We start from the raw sequence: 23,911 nt of genomic DNA, 5'->3' as shown, positions 1-23,911 counted from the left end.
AACATTAAAAATCAAATAAAAGTGTATAGAATTGATGTGTGATATATAGCTATTTGTAGGAAGAGAAGAAATGTATTCTAAAGGGTTAAAAGATTGGAAGAATGTGCTGATCATTGTTTGCACCTGTCATTTCCATAGAATCAAAGTTGTGTGGTAGACTATCTATAAATGAGGACTAAAGTGAGAATTGTTGGGAATTCATAGTGAATTCTAAGTGAATTTTAACATTTAGGTCAGAACAGCAAAGTTACAAAAAAATCTCCAAGTCAATTCTGTTTTTAATTAGGCTATTTTGGCATTAAATTTGAAATTCACTTTGAATTCCGAGCAATTTTCCCTTTAGTGAATAACCCTAAAATGATTATATGCATTTACAACGTGGCTTGTATATCCTACTTTAAAATTTATTTCAGATTGTGTATTTTCAGTCATTTTCTCAAATTGTCCAACAACCATGACAATTGCAAGCTGAAAAGAGGTAACAAGTGGTGTTCCTCAGGGTCCTGTTCTGGGACCCCTTCTATTTAACATGTTTATAAATGATTTTGAAAAAAGCAGTGAAAGTCATGTTTCAGTGTTTGCAGATGACACAAAACTCTGTAAAGTAATACAATGTGAGCAAGATATTACCTTGCTGCAGAGGGATTTAGATAGACTGGGGGACTGGGCACTCAATTGGCAGATGAAATGTAATGTTGAAAAATGCAAAGTTATGCATATCAGTATAAAGAATGTGCAAGCAACGTATACCCTTAATGGAAGCAAATTAGGGATAACAACACAAGAAAAGGACCTGGGAATTGTTATAGACAAGAAATTATGCAACAGTGTGCAATGTCAATCAGCAGTGGCTAAGGCCAGTAAGGTATTGTCATGCATGTAAAGGGCATTCATTCTCGGGATGTGTAACGAAAATATACCCCAACACGCAGGATTCAACTCGACAGAAGACAACACAGAGGGGAGATACGTCTACCGGACCTTAGAATAGCCCGACTCGACGTATATGAGAGGAGTACAGAGTCAGGAGCGATCCGAGGTCAAGGGCACAAAGAGACAGCGTAAACTAGGACTAGCCGGGGTCTGGTACACAGTAAACAGCAAGCCGGCAAACAGAACAGATAAGGATAAAGAGATAACGTAGTCAGAAACAAAGCCAAGTTCAAGTACGAAGGAACACAACTGAACACAACAAGCGCTAAAGGGAACTGTAACAGAAACCACGATAGGGCAAGGAACTAAGGGAAAAAAGTTGAGTATATATACCTTAACATCTATTTTGATAGGCCCCTGTCATATCCACGCGCCCCAAAAGGTAAGTGTATGGGGAGTGTGGCATGACAGGGACCAATGGGAGGCCTTTGCCAATTTAGGCTCCCACTGTCCCTTTAAGAGTGCGCCCGAGACCCACAGCGCGCTCTTAGAGTCAGACGGGACACGTGACCGCTTCTCGCAGTTACAGCCTCCTGTTACAGCCGTCGGATGAGCCGCGCGCGGCTCGTGCAGCAGCAGGACCGCGCGCGGCTTGAACAGAGGACCCCGGCCGGCCCCTGGAAAGGGTAAGTGCCGCTACAGGATGAGAATATCATTTTGCCTCTTTATATATCACTGGTTAGACCACATCTTGGCTATACTGTGCAATTTTGGGCACCTGTTCTAAAGAAGGATATTATGGCACTAGAAAAAAAGGAATGGAACATATCAGCTATGAAGAAAGGTTAAAAAATTTAAACCTCTTTAGTTTAGAAAAACATCGCCTGAGAGGGGATATGATAACATTATACAAATATATTCGGGGCCAATACACACCATTGTGTGGAAATCTATTCACAAACCAGACTTTACATAGCACACGAGGTCATGCGTTTAGACTGGAAGAAAGAAGATTTCGTCTAAGGCAAAGAAAAGTTTGTTTTACTGTACGAACAATAAGGATGTGGAATTCTCTGCCTGAAGAAGTGGTTTTATCAGAGTCCATACAGATGGTCAAACAGCAACTAGATGCATACTTGCAAAAACAGAATATTCAATTATATAATTTTTCAATGTAGGGTAATAACTGCTTAATCCAAGGATAAATCTGACTGCCATTCTGGGGTCAAGACGGATTTTTTTCCCTAGTTTGTTGCAAAATTGGAAGTGCTTCAAACTGGATTATTTTGCCTTCTTTTGTATCAACAGAAAAAAACAAATGTGAGGAAGGCTGAACTTGATGGACGCAAGTCTCTTTTCAGCTAACTATGTAACCAAGGTTTTAAAAAATCAACAAATGGTGTGCAGATAGGTTTGTCCAAAAAACCTCTGATGACGCAGATGAGAGAATGAAAAATGGACTGTTACAGGATAGAACATTCATGAATGCATACTTTTGTGCTTGCAGGTTCTTTTCCCTACAAGCATTAATTCAGCGGTCAACTTTGCTTGGTCAATTACTTGAGAACCATGAAGTTGAGTGTTAATAAATATACCGTAGCGTATACTAGAAATGTATGACATTTTAAATGTATAATTTCTGCTTAAATAATGCAATTATGGCTAAAATATATAATGATAAAATGTTTTTTTTTTTTTTAATCACAGGTATTTTGCCTTATGTGATACAGTGAACATGCTCGCTGCCTATGGAATGTACCGGCCAAATCTTGAGGAAATTCTTCAATGGAAAGTCGACATTATTCAGAAAATATTTTTGACCAATGATACCAATCCAAAGCTGCGAGTATGTAAAGAAACATTTATACATGACTGCTTGATGACTGCTGGCCAACACCTATTTTAGTGGAGAAGTATTATAAATTCTGGAAACATACTAGACTTAAAAAAAAAAAAAGTACATTTTTAAAGAAGCCCCATTTTAAATACTCTGGGTACAATGTCCGCAGTCTCTCTTACCCAATTATCACATGGTGTAAAGCAGGGCCCCCAGATGTTGCTGAACTACAACTCCAATTATTCTCTGGCTATCCATGTAATTCAAAGAATCATGGGAGTTGTAGTTCAGCAACATCTGGGGGGCCGGAGTTTGAGGACCCCTGGTGTAAAGCTTGAATACGAAACGTGACTTCCCGGGTGAAACTTATTTCTGATTAGCTTATCATGACCTCCATTAAGAACTATAGCTTTACACTTTTGAGAAAAGAAAACATTTGCCATGTAAATCATAGGCACCTGTCAGATTTCTAAAGTTTAAGTAACCAGTGTGACACCTACCTGAGTTTATTAAGTATTAGACCAATCTATATGACTGTATGGGATATGTGGAATTATGAATGACCAGCTTTGAAGAAACAAGGTCCAAGAAGCAGTGTAGAACCATTTATTTTCCTCTTTTTTCATTCTATTTTTTTCGTTCCTCAAACTTTGAATTGAGTTTGAATGTAGGGAAGATAACTCTTATTTTATGATATGAATAAGGATCTGTGATGTCATAATCCAACTCTCACTCCCCTGATACATTTGGTGTTGCGGAACTCCTCCTTGCACAGCACTGAGTCAGTCTGTCTCTTTTTGCTAGGTGAACATCTTAAAGTCACATCGTAATCAGATTGTGGAAGCCGCTGCTCGGGGCATTTTTGACCGCTCACTGTTCTACAGGGCTGTTCTTGCCATACTGCCTCACCTAATATACTTCTGGAGGAGGCAATATAATTTATTTTTATTAATAACTCAACACTAAATAATCTTGTATTTTTTTTTAAAAATATATATATATTACAAAGTACCGTACATTGCTAAATGTTTACTGATCTTTGTGTGTTTTCAGGTTTTCTAATAAGAAGTCAATGAAGGGTTTCATTATGAAAAGTAAAGAGAACAAGGAGAGTGATCTAGAACCACCTAGGCCCTTTGGTCAGTCTTGTGAAGAATAGATTCCTTGTTTGAAAATTAATATAATTTGAATAAAATAGTGGGGTAATTCACAAAACTAGTAATTGTGTGGAACTGACAGAGGAACTAAAATGTTTAGGAAAAATTAGCAAAACTAAAATAAATCCCCAGCCTATTTTGCCCTCAACATTAAAATTCTGTTTTTATATTTATACAAGTACTATTTAGTGAATTACAATTTTTAGACGTTATATATGTTCCATTTTAGTCTAAAATCCATCATGAATACATTTTTTTATCTGAGCTAAAAACAAGCTATTTAACATATATTCTCTAGTGGAATTTAATCTGTTTTTCTATTTATTTTTTCAATTTATGAACGGTTGTTTGCTTTTAAAGTGGGTAATTCCAGTTTAAATTGTGGTGCTAACCGCTTAAAAGGTTTAAAAACGTTTTTTGTTTTTTTTTAAACAACATAATGAAGTGTGCAGAATATTCTTTGTGTTGGCCATCAGATGGTGCTCTTGTTTCAATGCTACATGTGCTCATACAATACTGTCCTAGGGTGAATAAACATATTTGTATTTGTATTGCTGACTAGTGTTGCCATATCCACCATGTTTTCCTGGACAAAAATACATTAATTGCTTTAACTGTCCACACATGACAATGCTGCCTTGTAGAACCTAGAATTTATATGCTGTAGGATTCCTGACTGATTTTTCTTGGGATTTACTACCAGCAGCAATTGACTTCTACAATATGGCAGCACTCTCCATACGTTGCCTATCAAAAAGTGATATATGTCCTGGCAAAATGGTGGAATCGGCATCCCTATTAATGACAGATTTATTATGATTTCACAGGGATTTAGGCAGGCTATCTTCCCTTCATTATATCCTAATGGGTGGTGAAAGGGGCAAGACATTCATGATTCTAGGGCCCCTGTCCAACCCCTGGACCCTAAGTTTGTGTCACGATTGGTAGGGAACCTAACACACAGACAGGTCACAACAGACAGAATTGCAATAACGGTCCTTAGAATGGCTATGCAAAAGAATAGTCAAAGCAAGCCAAGGTCAAAGGGAAATAGAGAGACGGAATACAAAGGGACAAGCCGAAGGTCAGGGAGCAGAGAAAACAGAGTAAAGGTAAGACAAGCCAAAGTTCTTTAACCAAATAATCAGACAGAGTATTATTATTATTATTGCAATTTATATAGCGCCAACAGATTCCGTAGCGCTTTACAATATTATGAGAGGGGATTTAACTATAAATAGGACAATTACAAATAAACTTACAGGAAACAATAGGTTGAACAGGACCCTGCTCGATCGAGCTTACATTCTATAGGAGGTGGGGTGTAAAACACATTAGGACAGGAATTTCCCATCAAATAAGGTGGACTGCCCTTTAGGAGAGGGCAAGAGACAGGTATGTGAGGTATTGGTTAGTCTTGGAGGCCATAAGCTTTCCTAAAGAGATGGGTTTAAAGAGTATAACACGCTATTGGGCTAAACAAAGACCACAACAGGGCAAGGGGGAGGTTAACTTATATACACACAGGATGTGTCTGATTGGCTAACCTCCAGGTCATCACTGTGTGCTGGGTCACATGATCGGCTGCGGCACACATATAAGGATGCTGCTCTTGAGCATGCAGCGTCAGAAACACTGTCAGTGTGGAGTACGGCGGCGGGGACAGCCACACGCTGTGGACAGGGACTAGATGGCGCCGCATGCGCTCACGGTGCCGAGGTAAGCAGGCCCGCCACGAGCGACGCGGAGATATGGGACCTGACAGTTTGTTCCTAATGTCACCTTAATTTTGCTCTGGATAAGTGGATGGATGTAAACAGCGCTGTGGAATTTGTTGGCTCTTTATAAATATTAATAAAAATAATATACTGGTTGTGATAAACATGCTACCCTCGTAATTAGGGGTGCATCTACAGTGGTCTTTAATGTGGTCCCTTGATCACTGATTTGAATACCCCAAATCACTAGGGCCTGCACAATGGATTTTATATGTTTCATTTTTTTTTGCCACAGTGGTTTTTTGTTTCTTCCATGAATTTTGCATCTAAAAAATTCAAAGTTCTCATTATTTCTATAATTATCCATATATAGAGTTAACCCAAATTGACAGAAAATGTGTATCAGGAGTCTTTTGAGAGAGAGGATGAGTTATATGGACATATTTTATACTGTCTGAGCTCACCTGTCACACACTGTGCACCTACCTATATCTGCAATATGCTTAAAGTTACATAGTACTTGGCTTTTTAATGGATATTCACTCTTATATGTGCACAGTACACTGTCCTACCCTGAGATTTTCCATGTCTGAAGGAACCAAGCTTATATTACCACAAGAAGACCCCAAAGTGACAAAAGGTAAGGAGACAACTGACTATGACTTTACGCAGGCAAAATAAAATCAACATGCCAACCGGCAGAACTTAAATATAGACTTTCTATTCTTACCAGGATCTGCTTCCATGGAAACGGCAGACTTTGTTTCCCAGTCATCTTCCAGGCTCCTGCTGACTACACAGTGATCGTAGGTTGAAGGGTGGATGACGGATACAGCAGTTTGATTTGTGGGGAAGTTCTAAAGCAACAGAGGTAGAGCTAGTAATAGAAACACCATCAATAAATGAGGTTATTAACACCTGCTTTGCCAAAGATCTATTTAATAGCGCTGCTTTCTTTTTAAATAGAGATGGTGAATGGGGCAAAGCAAAGTCATGGTTTCAGGGCCCCTGTCTACGATTTGGGGCCCATGACCACTGTATGGTTATCTTTTATAGTAGCGATTTTAAACCTAGCATGCATGTACCCCTAAGATGCCTGTGGATGTATTCCAAGGGATCTGTGAACTTGGATGGGGAGACAATTACATTTGCGAGCATTTCCTTAAATTATGAATTCAGGCAACAGAAAACGTGACTACTGTAAGCAGATCTTTCTCTCTTTCTCAAAGCAGCAATATAGGGAACAGCTTCAATGGAAAAATCTCCAAATCAGATAATGTGGCAGTTTTTTACATCTCTGTTATTTTAATCTACATTTTGGCAGATGTTTGAGAACTCATCACAGTACACTATTTAGTGAGTAGACCGTTTCGTGTTCCAGCTATTAAGATAACAACTCTAGCTAAATTTGTGTTTTCACAAGATTCTGAATAATGCATTGTGGAGGCCAACACTTTGAGACACAAAACATTTGCAACTACAAACCAATAAATGTTGCCAACATTCTCCTGGAAATATCTGGTTTGAACCCAAGGCCACCATATCGACTCTAGACAATGTTTACATAGTCATTCGTGCTGTGACTTTCATAATAAAATCAGTATTTACTACCTGATCTCCCACGTATCTTATCTCATGAGAAGAAAATAGCATTTTCCACATCAGGAATTCTACTGCTGAACTGAGGAAATTAAATGGTCCGAAAAAGAAAATTTGGAATGTATCTAGCATGGACAGAGTGGAAAGCTACTGTGCAGAATCAGTGGAATAATACGGCTGGCCATAGATGGGCTCAGTGGAATAATACTTCAGACTGTGGGTGGGTTTATTGGAATAATACTGCTGACTATAGATTGCGGCAGTGGATGTAATGTAAATCCCATTAGGAATGGGGTATTACTCCATTAACCCCATCACATCTGCAGAGTTTCACTGCAGTAGCCAAATCAAGCTCTTCCGCAGTGTAGGCTAACTGGCTGTGCTGATATGATTTTCAAAAATCTAGCTAAAAGGGTATTAATCCATTTAAATGTTAAGTGGATTATATAATTTAATAAAAATCCTTGTCAAAATCTAGTTCTATTTTTAGTCGATTATGTTTAAAATGTAAAGTTATTATTATTTTTTTTAATTTAAAGAATTCAGAGTATTATATAAACTCTTAGTGTTTCTAAACTACTGCAAATAAATGTTTTCCCCACTTTAAACCTGCTGGGGCGCTGCCACAAGTGCCCCTATGGACAAGCCTCCACTGGGGTACTGTACAGTGTTGATAAAAAAAAACATAAGTAAAAATGTATTAAAGGATCACAATAGGGCCAGGAACACAAACATGCATTCCTGACCCTATAGGGTTAAAACCACCATCTAGCCACCCTGATCCCCTCATGTCTCCCTAAAAATAGCAAAATCGTACTTGTTTTCAAGTGTGGAGCTGCTAGCTCTGGTTCTGTTTCCTTTAGAACTGCCCACTGCCTGCTGACATCAGCAGAAGTGGTAACCTGATCCAATCACAATGCTTCCCCATAGGATTGGCTTAGACTGACAATAAGGCAGTTTAGGGGCAGAGCCAGTACAATTCAAATACAACCGTGGCCAATCAGTATCTTCTCATAGAGATGAATTGAATCAATGAATCTCTATGAGGAAAGTTCAGTGTCTGCATGCAGAGGGAGGGGATACTGAATGTTTGGATGCATTTTAGGCAGCCATGACCCAGGAAGGATCTCTAACAGCTATCTGAGGAGTGGCCAGTGAAGTTATCACTAGGCTGTAATGTAAACACTGCATTTTCTCTGAAAAGACAGTGTTTACAGCAAAAAGCCTGAAGGTAATGATTCTACTCACCAGAACAAATTCAATAAGCTGTAGTTGTTCTGGTGACTATAGTGTCCCTTTAAATATATAATGAAAAATCTATTTTTTTTTTTTATGTCATTGAATCGTATCCAGTACAACTTGCTGCTATGCAGGATTACTAGATACATCTTTATTAATTCTCCATTTTGTTGGGCAGAACGTTAAAGTGCTAACAGGCAGTATGTGTGAAAATAATTCCATATAACAGTTATTTTGGGATCTATTGAGGAATTAGTTAATTGAATTCCAGTGAGAATGTGAATCTATTAATAGTTAGTATGTGAGAATATGTATGTGAACTTGTAAATGTGCTGTTGGAATGCAATGTTAATTTAATTGGGATTTTATTATATATATAAAAAAAATCATGAACTGTTCTATAGTTCACACTTGAAACTAATCATTTCCCTACCAGCAACATACCACTGCACATTGCTACCACTCTTTATCAACTGCAAGAAAGTTTTTTTGTTTTTTTGTTGTCATGCTTGTCGTTTGTAAAAAAAAAAAAAATATATATATATATATATATATACATGTATTTTATTTTTTGTGATTCTATGTTTTTTTGGGAGTCTGCATGAAGTAACGCAAGGAAAGGCACATTCTATAATCCATAATAATTTAAACCCTCACATTTCTTCACTGGGTAATTAGCAAAATTATTCAGCACATTTGCTTAATGTTTTACTATTTTTTTTGTAAATGTGGCTCCATTAGACCTCATTAAAATCAGGTAGGACCCCGATGTGTGGCCCTATCTACCACATCCACTGGCCCTTAAAAGGCCATTGAGTCCCCTAACCTGTGAACCTGAAAAAGTTTAACCCCAGACGGGGTACTCTTTAAATATATACAGTGGGTCAGAAGGTGCTCAGTCTTTTAGCTCATTAATTTCTCCCTAAGGGGGAGGAGTACTGGTGGCCATTTTACTATGCCAGGAGAGTGACTAGTCAGCCACCACCTAGCACAGCACTGCCACTCCTGGGTCCTTGTCATTTAGTGCCAAGCAGCCATTAGTATAATCCACTGCCTGGCGCCGATTGTCAGCTGCTGGGTGCACAGGGTTACTGTTATGTAATCCCACCTCCCAAGCAATAACCAAAGCTTGTTTCAGAAAAGGGGTGCAGGGACTGGTATCTTGGCTGCCCCTTGCCTGTTACCCGGAAATCGTCCCAGCAGAGCAAGAAGGAGCCTTGGCATCTTAATGCATGGCTCTCCTGCTCCCCCTAAACACAAAAGATATGAAAGAATACCAGACTCCTTCTCCTCAATTTAGACAGTTATGCTCCAGCAGGATAGTTGTTTTGTGTGTATGTAAATAGTTTTTTTTGTGTGTTTATGTAAATAAATTGTGAATGTAAGCAAATAATAGTGACTATATAAAAGCTGTTTTGACAGTGTGTAGGTGACATCCTGTATCAATGAGAGTATGTGTCAGTGGCTGAGTGTTTGTGTAAGTTACATTGTAAGTTACATTGTTACATTGTGTGTTTGTTTGTCAGTGTGAGTGTATGTGAGTGTGTCAGATTAAATGCGTTCATGAGGAACACTGTTTGCGAATGTTAGTAAGTGTGAGGTTCACTTTACCATAACTCATCCCCTTCCCTCCATACATTGAACACACCATTTACCACAGAGATAAATTATGTATTCTTTGTAAAATATTTATTTAGAAACTTACCTCACCGCAAGCACCACCATGTCCCCAACCTTGTGGGTGTTTACACTTCTATAACACCCACGTCCTCTCCACCCACAGCCTCACTTCTGCTTGGGGACACTTGGTAGGTGGTCCTTATCAGCACTAGAACTATTGGCTAGGGAGTAACCATAGCAACCACAGCTCATGCACTGTGTTTGCTATGCTTGAGAGTAGGAAGTCTGTAATTCAATTCTTCAGCACAGGAGCCTATGCCATAGAGTTGATTGACAGTTAAGAGAAAGCACCCTTATTAAATAGGTTTTTCTTACAATCTGTATATTTTGCTATCAATCCTGCTGGCACAATGAAGAGAAAGACGTTTTAATTGATGTGATTATAAACTCGATAGATATGTATGCATGTATTTTGTAATATATATTATGATGCCTATAATAATAATAATAATAATAATAATCTTTAGATTCTTAATGTACTTAATCTGTAGTGTTACAGGTAAAGCATAACAATACATTAAGTAATATTATTTTATTGATAGAATCTGGGTATTAGTCCAAAAGGTTAAGTGCAAAGTTTATGGAGAGGGTCGAAATCAAATTACAGGGACGAGGCCTAGCACCTCACCATCTGAAAACTACACCAGTAGCCTCTGATTAGCTTGCTTTAATTTTATGAAGAGTGCAGATTTCAACAGAAATTGGCACCTGCCTTGCAAAGTTTTACCGTTGAATTGCACTGGAAAATCCATGATCGGACAACCTCAGAAAGTCTGGGCTGGAAAAGAAGGGGAGGACTTTGAAAGGCTTTAGTCATAAGATTTGCAGCTTTTGCAAACTGTTTTTTGATATACCGTGTTTCCCCGAAAATAGGACCTACCCCGAAATTAAGCCCTAGCCGAATTTTCGGGGTGGGCTGCAATATAAGCCCTACCCCGAAAATAAGACCTAGGCATTTTACCTTTGCGGCCCGGCGGGACTTCCTTCTTCTATGAGGAGGAGGGGGAGGAGCGTTGCGGGCCGCGGCATCGCGATGACGACGTGTGCAGCGTGATGACGACGTGCGCAGTGCCGTCAGTCTGCCTTCACGGATCTTCAGCGGAAGGATCAATTACGGGCGGTGAGGCACCCAGTGGTCGGACTCTTTGAACTGTGAGTAGATACCGGTATTTTATGTCTGGGACTTAATTAATTAAAGGGGGGGGGTGTGGATTAATTAAAGGGGGGTGAATTAATTAAAGGGGGGTGAATTAATTAAAGGGGGGGTGAATTAATTAAAGGGAGGGTGGATTAATTAAAGGGGGGTGAATTAATTAAAGGGAGGGTGGATTAAGTAAAGGGGTGGTGGATTAATTAGAGGAGGGTGTGGATTAATTAGAGGGGGTGTGGATTAATTAGAGGGGGTGTGGATTAATTAGAGGGGGGTATGGATTAATTAGAGGGGGTGTGGATTAATTAGAGGGGGGTGTGGATTAATTAGAGGGGTGTGTGGATTAATTAGAGGGGGGGTTTGGATTAGAGGGGGTGTGTGGATTAATTAGATGGGGTGTGTGGATTAATTAGAGGGGGTGTGTGGATTAATTAGAGGGTGTGTGTGGATTAATTAGAGGGGGTGTGGATTAATTAGAGGGGGTGTGGATTAATTAGAGGGGGTGGATTAATTAGAGGGGGGGGGATTTATTAAAGAGGGGGGGTGGATTCATTAAAGGGGGTGGATTAATTAGAGGGGGATGTGGATTAATTAAAGGGGGTGGATTAATTAAAGGGGGTGGATTAATTAGAGGGGGTGGATTTATTAAAGAGGGGGGTGGATTAATTAAAGGGGGTGGATAAATTAGAGGGGGTGGATTTATTAAAGGGGGGGTGGATTAATTAAAGGGGGGGTTCAATGTACATACCGGTACCGTAAATAAATAAGCCCTACCCTGAAAATAAGCCCTAGTGTGTTTTGTGTTACTAAAATTAATATAAGACCCGGTCTTATTTTCGGAGAAACACGGTACCACCAATGAAAAAAGTGCTTTATTATAATAATTGTTTTATTATTAAAGGATCACTATAGTGTCAGGAAAACAAAGCGGTTTTCCTGACACTATAGTGCCCTCTATTCCCCCGCCGACGTCAGCTCCCTCTGCCGACGTCGGCAGTGCCGAATGCGCATGCACGGCAAGTGCCGCGCGCGCATTCAAAGTGTCCATAGGAAAGCATTTCTCAAGGCTTACATGCTTGAGGGAGCTTACATGCTTGAGGGAGTGGGGTAAAGTGACATAAAGGGTAAAAGTATAGGTGTGAAGTAGGTTGTTGGAAAAGTATACACTGAGGGCTTAGTAGGCAATTTTGACATTTTCATTGTATATCTAGTAAACAATAAATTTAATATTTCCTCTATTTATTTTGGCGAAGTGTCTTCTATTTGCAATTCAAATTACTTGTAAATGAGATATCTAATTTAATAAGTTACTTTTGACCTTTTGAGATTTGACCTTTTGCCTGTTATTGCTACAAAATGCCACCGGAGGGAGATAGGTGTAAGTATCTGTAATTTTGAATTCCATAAGGAATAATGCACTTACCATTTTATGATTCTGAACAAATACTCATTCTCAACCAGCTTGACACTCCACATATAAAAAAAACCCCACTGATTTCAAGAAGTTTTTACTGATGATTTTTAAATTACATTTTCTGTAACCCCTTAAAACAGCAACCCGAATACCTTAATCACAACAGCAAACTGTAATTGTTATAGTGCTAGCTAGGAGTCCTCTGGTTTGGTGTGCCCCCATTGTACGTAGTCAAACTATTTTATAATATTTCTGTTAAAGGACCACTATAGTCACCCAGAGATCTTCAGCTCAATGAAGTGGTGCTAGAGGTGCTAGAGGCATTTCTGCGACGCTGGATACAAAAATCGCATCCAACATGCAGAATGCTCCACTCGGTTGCTGACGTCGGCGGGGGAGGAGAGGTCACCAGCGCTGAGGGAGCCCGGCGCTGGATTAAAGTAAGTAACTGAAGTAAGTAACTGAACCCCTTCAGCGCCAAGGGAGGGGGGCCCTGAGGCTGGGGGGGAGGGTCCTAAGGAGTATATAGTGTCAGGAAAACAAGTTTATTTTCCTGACACTATAGTGATCCTTTAACATTTTTAAAGTGAACCTAACAGCTAAAAATACAAAAAGTTGCCTTGACACGAATTCGGGGGGGGGGGGGGCAAATTAAGATTTGGGGGTTGCCCAAATTTAGTTGTGCCTAGGGCAGCACATATCCAAAATACACCACTGCCTTTTAGCAATCAATTTTCTTACAACAACACAACAGAAAACATTGTGTCCATTCTGCCTTTCTATAACAATAATGCAATATGTGTGTAGTGTAATAAATAATAAGATAATTACACATGCGTCAAAAACAGGCCCAATATACACTTTGTCCCAGAAACAGGGCAATTAAAGACACACTCCAGGCACCATAACAACATCATCTAAATAATGTTGTTAGGGTGCCAGGAGGCCTCTGGGTGCATTCTTACCTCAAGGGGTTAAACCATGGTCGAACGGTTTAACCCTAGAGTTGCCTCCAACGCCAATCTCTATTCCCCCCAGGCAGCATCCGGCTTCTGAAATGTCAATTTCAAGAAGAAAGGAGTGCTACCGGGCAGGGGCACCGCTGACTGGCTGGTAGCCAATCAGTTACTCCCCATTTACAAAAATGTCTTGAAAAGAAACATACCTTTTTCAATCCAGGTTTGTGAATGGGAAGTCACAGATTGGTTAATTGTGCCTAAACTGTCCCTTTAAGAGCCTATTAAGATGGATTACAGAATTTTATCGACAGAAAACATTAAAACAGTCATACCTCCCAAGTATCATGTATGTGATGTAGGTGTTGCTGGATTGAAACTCCCAAGATGCATTTAGAAGAGAAACATACCCTATGCTAATCTGTCGCTTTCAACTGCCAATAAAAGCTATTCCTCTCAATATTAGGTTTCTGTGAAATTGGGCATCAGTGTACTGGGTAAAAGAAGGTAGGTCAGAGACATGAATCATATCACTGGCACTGTCCAAAGGGACAGACTTGACTGGAAAGCTAACGGGTCTTAAGCACTGGTAGGCCAGCTTAGCATGAATGCACACCAAACTGCATGCCGGCCATTCAGGCTAGTGAACTAAGTTATGCACACGGAACACTGAGCTTGGCCAGAACACATCTAATGTTAGCTGTATGTTAACTATTTTACAGTCAGCCAGTCCACACAAGTTTTGTCCTCTGCATCCCTCCTAAAGCCCATACAAAAAAGCAAGAGCATGTTAATTTTGTTATTTTTAATCTATGGGTCTTTTCCGTTAATGTTATTCAGGTCCTACCCAGAAAGTAAATTTTGTTAAGCAAATAAAAAAAATTAAAAAAAATTAAAAAAGGAGTGCAAATACAATGTGACAATATTTATTTTTGTTTGTTTAAATCTTCTTGCCAGTTGAGGGGTCTGGGAACAGTGAACTCCAACTTTTGATTGGAAAAAAACAGGTTGTTAAGCTCTAATTTTCTCCATCCAAACTTCAGCTTGGAACTCGAGTTTCTGGCTTGGAATCATGGAAAATGTATCGCAGGTGTCTGGCAATACCTGTTCTGCAGCCCATGGCAACGTCTCAGATTATGTAACAGCATGTTGTGATCCACAGCAGCATTGCAGAGGTTTTATAACACATCGTTCTCATTAAAATCACACTTTATTACATGAAAAACACAAACGCAGCAGGAGTTCTTTATTATTTTATCTTTATTATACATTAACATACTTTATAACTATTATGTATTTTCCAGAAATACAACCGTTGGTATCACCATAGCCTTACTTGGTAATCAACCTCCATAATTTGTAATTTCTTCAAGTTATTGTAGTATCTTAACAGCTCAAATAAATATAATTAAGTTAAATAAATGCACCAGCATACACGCAACTGCCTACACTTGTAGGACATCACTGTAAAGGTAATATAAATAGACTTTAAATGTTCTCTGCACATTGACCAGTCGTATAAACCGAGCTTAACTTAAAAAATTACAAGAAACAGTAACGGTACCGGTATGTACATTGAACCCCCCCTTTAATTAATCCACCCCCCCTTTAATAAATCCACCCCCTCTAATTTATCCACCCCCAGTACACTGTTTTAAAGCCCTCCTGCATTCTTAGATATCTAAATATGAGATATGAATTGGAAGATTTATTTGAAGGGAAGATTGCATCTCGTAAGGTTTTTTTTTATTGTCTGCTCTATTTCCCAAAATGTACCCACATCTATCAGAATACGTAATCATCAACTAAACCTCACTGAGTTACCACGAAATCAGGGATTTTCTTGTTGTGTTGTATAGGGAAGCTCAAAGTATCTAAGTTACATATTTACCCCCTTGGGCTTGTGATTTGCCTTAAGCACTTCTCGTAGTATCACAAAATCTGCTATTCTTAAGTAGGACAATACCACCAATTTGAAAGCAGTAGTAAAAATCCGAAATTCAGGATTAAATAAAATAAACAGCACTGGTATAGAAATAAACACAAACATATTGATAAAATAACATAACTGTTTTAGGCTGACAGATGATATCTAAATGCCTGGCGTCTGTTCGGAACAACGTCTGATAGTCTGTTGCCACACTCCTATTAGCGTGTTGATATTTAGAAATTGTTTGCATTAATTACCAAGGATTAAAACTCATCAGACACACTGGCACTGTGCGTCCTCCCACTTCATTACAATCCAAAGAGCTTTAATCTCCATTTCTTCTCTGTTCTCCTGTATTTAAAGTCCATGTTGATGATGGTAAATAATTAGACTTCACGCGTGTGTCAGTTTCTGGTCTAACACACAGGGGGTTGACAATGGCCCCCGATTCTGTGGAATCCTCTTCTGAGGTCTTCAATTTTGCTACCTACTAGTCTCTTCTGCTCAGTATTCATCTGAAGGACAGCTTCAATTTTCTTACAGAGGGTTTATGCAACAGTTCCTTGTAGAGAGGGGATTTAATAAAACGAGGATATGAGTCTTTTTCCATCAGAACTCGAGTATGTTCTTGGGCTGCATCAAAACAGTTTTTAGACGCAATGGCCATTTGTTGGAGTGTGAACTCCCTTGTATGGTGATCAATATTGACCTGTAATGACAGAAAATAAAATCAGTGTGTTAAAACAAAGGTCATATTATGAATTACCTTCTATTGTCTGTTTTTATATTAACAGCAAAAACTTGAGTATTTATTAGCATATTTTCTGGGCATTATCCCCACTATTAATGTCAATCATCCATCGATGATATCTGGTGTCACAGGTATATATGTTCAATAGATTCCTATGGCAGTTCTAGATACATCTACAAGAAGGTCTTATCTTATCCAGACCTTTTTTTTTATCCTTGCTTAAGCACGTACATGCACATAAAATCAAAGATAAAGTGGTAGTGTCACAACTCCTACAAAGTGATGTTTCTCCTTCAGCATATCACCTATTTGTATTTACATAAAATTATTTAAAAAAAAACATACATGGGATAGATCCTATTTAATAATTTAAATAAAGTGAAAAGACACAAGTCATTTGTAAAAGTTTGAACTGCGCACTTGAAAATGTGATTCCTGAAAAGGTTATTATTCGTATGGATTGACCTAGAAGAGAGGTAGATGTTCCTCACCTCTCGTGGTGCTCCACTCTGAAGGAATTCCTGATATATGGTTTGGGCTCTGGTTCTGAGCTTATTATCCGAATGAATCTTTCTGTACTCTTCACAGGCCATCCAGAATTCAAGGTTCTCTTCGCTGAATTCTGTTTTCAAGAATTTGCTGAATGCTAGAAGACCATCTGTGGACCAGATACAAAAAAAAGTCAGGATAGATAATATATCATTTTCTTTGCTATGTGGTTTAATCCTTTTCAGTGCTTTTTTTTATATTCTGCAGGGTTTTTTCCATCTATGCTTTAAACCCTTTATTATTTGTTTGACATGACTTAATAAATCTAACTGCGCTGCTTGACATTATTGGCTCTCGTCCCAGTATCTTTTCTCTTTTTCTCTAAATATAGCTTCCATCTCCACAGCAACATTCAGTTATTCTGCCCAGTGATTAGAACCAGAAATATTTCTTACCTTTGCTACTGAGCAGCTGGCTGAACGAATCTGTTATTCTCATTGCTTCTTTTTTGGAGCTTCTATAGAAAGAAAGGAAAGCCTGGTATAAGATTAAAATGTAAAAAAAAAAATAATTCTACATTAAGGGATATTTTCCCAGAAACTTGTCCCTAGAGCCATTATAAGAGCAGAATTTGCAGCTTGCAGGCATCATGTTGGATTGCAACCCTCGTCACTCTCAACCAGTCTCGATAGCCTAAAAACTGACTAAGTGTCATGAGTGTTGCAGTTCAAGAGCAACAAGCTGTAAAGTCTCGGTGCAGAGGAATTTTTACGTTACGATAAATTGCATTGCACACAATCTGCACTGTTTTCCAGAAATAATTGCACAACATTCACACTTAATATTTTCCATACTGCTGCTTGCATGCATCAATCACTGCCTCACAAAGCTACGCAGACACCGATACAGAAACTTATTTGAGCTATCCTTGAAGACACATGTTTGACCAAACAATACAAAGTTTAAAAATTACACATTTTTAATGGCATAGAACACAGATGTCTATGGACTGACCTGCTGTTTGCTTTCTTTCTGTATAGACTAGTTGCCAGTAGATTATGTCCAGCCTCTAACTTGTGAATCAAGGTACCAATGGATAACTGCAAATCCTTTGCCCTATTGCACAAAAAAAAAGTATCCAGATTAGAACAGGGAAAATAAATTCTAATGCATTGCAGGTTCCTTAATAATGAGGGTTCTAGATTTTTTTCCTTGCCCATAAAAAATGGATGTCTTACCATTCTGGACAGGAACAATTTGTATCTGCTGGTTCTCTGCACATGATTTCAGATCTGGCTCCACGGATACAGAGATCTTTGCTTTATATATGTCTGTGTGTGTGCTGAGTACGGCCTCTTTAGTAGGAGGTTCCGAAAATGTATCCAAGTGAATAATATAAATAAAAAAATAAAAAAAATATTACAGACCTCTTCCCACGTCAACTGTGCCAGGGAAGGAGTTACAGTGCATAGAGATGTGTCTTCTGTTTTCCACAATGACTTTGGTTTTCATCTACCGGACAGAAATTAGAGCACTTAGAGAGACAGGTATATATAAAAGGAAGAAGAAAAAAAAAAACAGTAATTGAATTGAATAAAGGCCATGGACGATGCACATAGATACACCGACGTAGTAACAGGGAAACACAACAGAGAGACCCATTTATTAAGGAGCAAAAAAAAATCCCTTACAATAGTATTGCGCAAATGTTATGATTATCTGGTGGATCCTGAGTTTAACTGAATGAGGCATAGATATTACATTAACTCCTTCACTCTCATGCAATTCTAGACCCATATTGTCTGTTTTCATATAGGGTGCCAATATAATCTGCAGAGCTCTAAAACTAATAGACAAAACACAGATTAAGATTTGATTGGACAAAGACACTGCCATGAAAAAAAATAAAAATGAAACAGGATTATTTAGATTATTCAAACCAGTCCTTCTTATATTAAAATATACTTTAAATGATATGTATTTTAGTTGTTTTTATATATCAATAGATTTGCATAGATGTATGACATCTTTTTAATTTGCCCTAATTTTTTTTTTAATTCATTATTCACAGATTTTACTGTAAATAATTTATTATATATAACGTATATAGCTGAATTTATTAGATAGACACAATGTGTCAGGCTTTCAGATTTTTTTTTACTAGTCACAGATAATTTTGCCCTCATATATTGTAAATTAACCACTCTGCCTTCCCTTACACACCAAAATCTTACCCCTAGATGGAGACTGGGTGTTAGCAGCCCAACCAAACATTGTGAGAGGATTACCCGGCCTTGAACAGCTCACACCCAAAAGCAGAACACCATCTATTAACCAGGGATAATATATGCCTTAAAAGGCACCAGAAAATCCAGTCAATACAACCAACAGTGTGTATAACATTCAGACTCGGCCTATGTTGAGGCTGCAAAACTCTCAAATTGTCATATCTCCTACATGGCATTTGCCCACATAGTCAAGGATGAGATTAGCATCAGTCCACTATGGTAGTGAGATCTGCATCTTTGCTGCATTTGGTAAGTTAAGAAGCACCGATTTCTCATATTCAAAAATTGAGAGTACAGTGTGATTATTATTATTATTATTATGATATTTATAGAGCGCCGTCAAATTCCGCAGCGCTTTACAATGGGTGGACGAACAGAAATGAAGTTGTAACCAGACAAGTTGGACACACAGGAACAGAGGAGTTGAGGGCCCTGCTCAATGAGCTTACATGCTAGCGGGAGTGGGGTAAACTTACACAAAAAGGTAAGGATAGTATTAGACTAGTGACAGTTGCAGAAGAGGAATCAGTTGGGAGCTATTAACAGTTTAATTCATACGCTTTTATGAAGAAGTGGGTTTTTAACGATTTTTTGAAGGAGTGGAGACTGGGTGAGAATCTAACGGAGGGGGGAAGCGAGTTCCACAGGAACGGTGCAGCCCTCGAGAAATCTTGAAGGCGAGCATCAGAGGTGGGTGTATGGACAGAAGATAGACAGAGACTGGTTCTTGCTTTCAAATCTCTACATAATGCTGCTCCCACCTATCTATCCTCCCTTATACACAAGTATGTCCCGTCTAGGCCCTTACGATCGTAAGGGCCTAGACGGGACATACTTGTGTATAAGGGAGGATAGATAGGTGGGAACAGCATTATGTAGAGATTTGAAAGCAAGAACCAGAATTTTAAATTGAGCTCTATATTTTATAGGAAGCCAATGTAGGGACTGACAGAAGGGTGAGGCATGGGAGGTGCGGGCGGACAGGAAGATGAGCCTCGCTGCCGCATTCATTATGGACTGTAAGGCGCAAGTTGGTAGCACATAAGACCACTGAGAAGCGAATTACAGTAGTCAAGGCGAGAAAGGACAGTGGAATGGACCAACACCTTAGTCGCATCTGGCGTTAAGTAGGGGCGGATGTGCGCAATGTTTTTGAGATGGAAATGACAGGATTTGGCGATAGATTGAACATGAGGCTTGAAGGAGAGGTCGGAGTCAAAGAGAACACCTAGGCAGCGAGCCTGCGTGGTGGAGCTGATGGTAGCACCATTGACTTGGAGGGAGACAGACACAGGAGTAACAACACTTGAGGGAGGAAAGACCAGAATTTCAGTTTTGGTCAAGTTTAGTTTAAGGAAGTGGGCAGCCATCCAGTTAGAAACAGCAGAGAGGCAGTCAGAGACACTAGTCAAGAGGGACGGGGAGAGATCAGGAGAGGACAGGTAGATTGCGTGTCATCTGCATAGAAATGATATTGGAAGCCAAAGGAGCTAATGAGTTTACCAAGGGAGGCAGTATAGATGGAGAACAGTAGGGGACCAAGGACTGAACCTTGGGGGACACCAACAGAGAGGAGTTGAGGAGAAGAAGCAGCGCCAGAGAAAGAAACACTGAAAGAGCGCTGGGAGAGATAGGAGGAGCACCAGGTGAGAGCAATATATTGCTGAGGATGAGAAGAAGTTGTTGATGATCAACAGTGTCAACAGCCGCAGACAGGTCAAGGAGAATTAGGATAGAGTAGTGACCACGAGATTTTGCAATGAGTAGATCATTGGATACTTTGGTCAGTGCCGTTTCCACAGAGTGCTTAGCGCAGAAACCAGACTGAAGCAGGTCTAGCAGAGAGTTGGACTCGAGGAAGTCTGTCAATCTCGCATACGCAATTCTTTCAAGGATCTTGGATGCAAAAGTCAGTAGCGAGATAGGACGACAGTTGGATGGGGAGTTAGGGTCAAGATTGGGCTTCTTTAGAATTGGAGTTACAGTTGCATGTTTGAAGGGCGATGGAAATATACCAGAGGAGAGAGAGAGATTGAGAATTTTAGTGAGAGGTGGAGAAAGAGAAGAAAACAGAGTACGGATGAGATGTGAGGATCTAGAGAGCAGGTGGTGGGGCGGGAGGACTGGAGCAGAGCAGAAACCTCTTCCAATGTAGCGGGTGCGAATGAACATAGAACTACAGAGTGAGTGAAGTTAGGGGAAGTATTGCAAGGGGGAGGAGAAAGATGAGAGATCTCTTCTCTGATTGTAGAGATCTTGTCAGTGAAGTGAGTTGCAAAGTCTGAGGCGGTCAAGTTAGTAGGTGGAGGAGGAACAGCAGGGCGAAGAAGAGAGTTAAATGTGTGAAATAGTCGTTTGGGTTCGCGGGAGAGTGTGGTTATAAGGTTATTGAAGTAATTAACTTTTGCAGAGGAAAGAGCCAAGCTGTATGAGCTCAGCATAAATTTATAGTGGAGAAAGTCAGATGCACAGTGAGACTTTCTCCAATAGCGTTCAGCAGTTCTGGAGCATTTTTGGAGGTATCGAGTGAGCTTGGTGTGCCAGGGTTGTTGTTGGGGAGGCCTGCAGCGTTTAAATGTAAAAGGTGCCATGATGTCTAGTTGAGAGGAGAGGGTGGAATTGTAGAAGGAGGTTGCAGAACTCGGACAGGTGAGGTTTGAGATAGGTAAAAGGAGAGTTTGGAGATTAGTGGAGAAATGCTCTAGGTCAAGACATTGGAGGTTTCTGTGAGAGTGATGTTCAGATGGTGGTGTCAATTGGGTCTTAGGTAGGCCAATGTCAAAAGTCAGCAGATGGTGGTCAGATAGAGGAAAAGGAATATTGGAGAGATTAGAGGCAGTAGAGAGGTTGGTGAAGGCAAGATCAAGAGTGTTTCCTGCTGTATGGGTTGCTAAATAGATTGTGGCGTAAATGCAGAAGGTTCTTTTGAAACATAGTAGTAGCTCCACCAAATGTACAGTATATCTTCCACTGCTTTGAATACCTCAAGCAATACCACACATGCAGGGCCAGGCTGGGAAATAAATTTAGCCAGGGCATTTTCCAATCAGAGAGGCCGAGTGGTACGGATGCAGCCAAAAAGTGGGAATGCTGTGTCATCACCAACGACAAGCGCATCCCCCCAAAGTGAGCATGTTAGTTCAATGCTCTTCCAGTGCAACTCTGGAGAGCTGTGTTTGCTTGTGACATGTCTCTGGTGTCTCCATAAGTGGGATACCAGAGGACGAAAGAGCCAGGAGAGAGTATTGTGCATGTGTTCTGTTGCTAAGTGTGGTATTGCATGTGTGTAGCGAGAGCTTCTTCTGGTGTAGCATGGTGTCTTGTATAAATAGGATGGCTTGAGTTGTTTTGTGGTTGTGCTGTGTGGTTAGGGGTTGTAGTGTGCTTGTGTAGGGGCTGTAGAGAGTGTGTTTAGGTGCTGTAGTATGTGTATAGGGTAATGTAGCGAGTGTGTGCTAATCTGATCTTGACTAATTTGGACATTGAGGTCACAAAAGATCAATTTGTCAGGGTCCCATTCTTCTTCACAGGAGCATATTCATATTCCTTGTCAGTTCTTGGCTTTCAAAAGAGAATGGGGATTTCCTTCATGTTTCACATAGAAACATGGCCTTGTCTGAGACTGTGCAAAAATGGACTTTCGCAAGACATTTCTAGATGGTATGAATTCTACATGTATTAATTAAAATGATCAACACTGTGCCCATGTAATTGTACCTAATAAATATTGACAGTTGCATGAATATGGGTTGTGGAAACTGTGAGGTCCATTTGGTTGATTATTAGGAAGTCATCTTTTTTCTAGAAGCCAGAGCTATACTTTGTCCTCACTCTTTACTGTGTGCTTCTTGTTCTATGCCCGTCCTTGTTATGTTTAAAAAGCTCAATAAAGTTTATAAAGCTGTTTCATGGCTGGTCATTTGCCTGAATTTATCAGCAGGAAATGAAGAAAACAATTTATTTAGGCTATGGAGGGCATACCCCACTTCCTCTAATCTAGGATAGGTTCCAGTATTTTACAGTGCCTGGGTTAAATACAGCAGACATGCTAATATGTTAAAGATTAAATGACAAACACATGATGCGTTTGCTGATAATTTAGAGCTGGCAGCTATTGTATAATGACATTTCTGATTGACTGATTTTGGTGATGACATAAAAGATATACCAAAGCTTTCTAACAATGACCTACAGCTAAGCTTGCAAAAAAAAACAAAACAAATAATTTAATGCATACTGATGTACACATACAAACACATAATGAAACTGACTTTGGAAAGCAAGACAGAACATAGAAAATACAAAGTAACCAACAAGGTAAATATACTTGTGGATAATTATCAGCTGTTCTATGAGCTGTTCTAATACATGTTTTAAGAAACAGCTGAATGGCTAATATCTATACAAGAAAATCGGAAATGTATTCCATGACAACATGGAGTTTATTTGGTTTAGCTGTGTGTTTAAGAGAGGGCTTTATGTCTATTAACTGCCATCTTACCCCCTGCCATCTTACCCCTATTAACCCACTACTGCTCCTGCCATCCGGTCCCCTTATTAACTCACTACAACCCCTGCCATCCTGTCCCCTATTAACTCACTACAACCCCTGCCATCCTTTCCCCTATTAACCCACTATAACCCCTGCCATCCTTTCCCCTATTAACACACTACACCCCATGCCACCCTGCCCCTATTGACACACTACACTCCCTGCACTTACACACAACACAACACACTCTCTATACCCCTTATATACACCCCTGTACTCACAGGGTACAGGGGTGTACCTCTTTAACTACCTCTTTAACTACACACACTACAACCCCT

At 39.6% G+C, this 23,911-nt stretch overlaps 1 protein-coding gene and 1 long non-coding RNA gene across 2 annotated transcripts; one reads left to right on the top strand and one right to left on the bottom strand.

The window, feature by feature from the left end:
- Positions 1–3,784: 3,784 nt before the first annotated feature.
- LOC134568646 (uncharacterized) lies at positions 3,785–6,384 on the top strand. Its single transcript, XR_010084048.1, has 3 exons — positions 3,785–3,849; positions 6,145–6,225; positions 6,319–6,384. It is a non-coding gene; the product is annotated as an uncharacterized LOC134568646 (long non-coding RNA).
- Positions 6,385–15,266: 8,882 nt separating this feature from the next.
- LOC134568645 (regulator of G-protein signaling 16-like) lies at positions 15,267–18,120 on the bottom strand. The gene is made up of 5 exons (XM_063427292.1): positions 18,032–18,120; positions 17,808–17,909; positions 17,249–17,310; positions 16,796–16,962; positions 15,267–16,262 (listed from the first exon to the last, which is right to left on the bottom strand). Exons 1-5 carry the CDS (start codon positions 18,073–18,075, stop codon positions 16,065–16,067), a joined length of 573 nt encoding a protein of 190 aa, XP_063283362.1. The 5' UTR covers positions 18,076–18,120; the 3' UTR covers positions 15,267–16,064.
- Positions 18,121–23,911: the final 5,791 nt, after the last annotated feature.

This window comes from Pelobates fuscus, chromosome 7, assembly GCF_036172605.1.
Source record: "Pelobates fuscus isolate aPelFus1 chromosome 7, aPelFus1.pri, whole genome shotgun sequence".
In the NCBI taxonomy this organism is placed as follows: domain Eukaryota; kingdom Metazoa; phylum Chordata; class Amphibia; order Anura; family Pelobatidae; genus Pelobates; species Pelobates fuscus.
This window is presented reverse-complemented; position numbering and strand designations above follow the sequence as displayed.

Coding starts and splice junctions, on each gene's coding strand:
- LOC134568645 (XM_063427292.1), bottom strand. CDS start 18,075: ATGTGCAGAGAACCAGCAGATACAAATTGTTCCTGTCCAGAATG. Junction 17,311..17,807: donor AGAAAGAAAGCAAACAGCAG/GTCAGTCCATAG, acceptor TTCTTTCTATAG/AAGCTCCAAAAAAGAAGCAA. Junction 16,263..16,795: donor AGAGTGGAGCACCACGAGAG/GTGAGGAACATC, acceptor CTGTCATTACAG/GTCAATATTGATCACCATAC.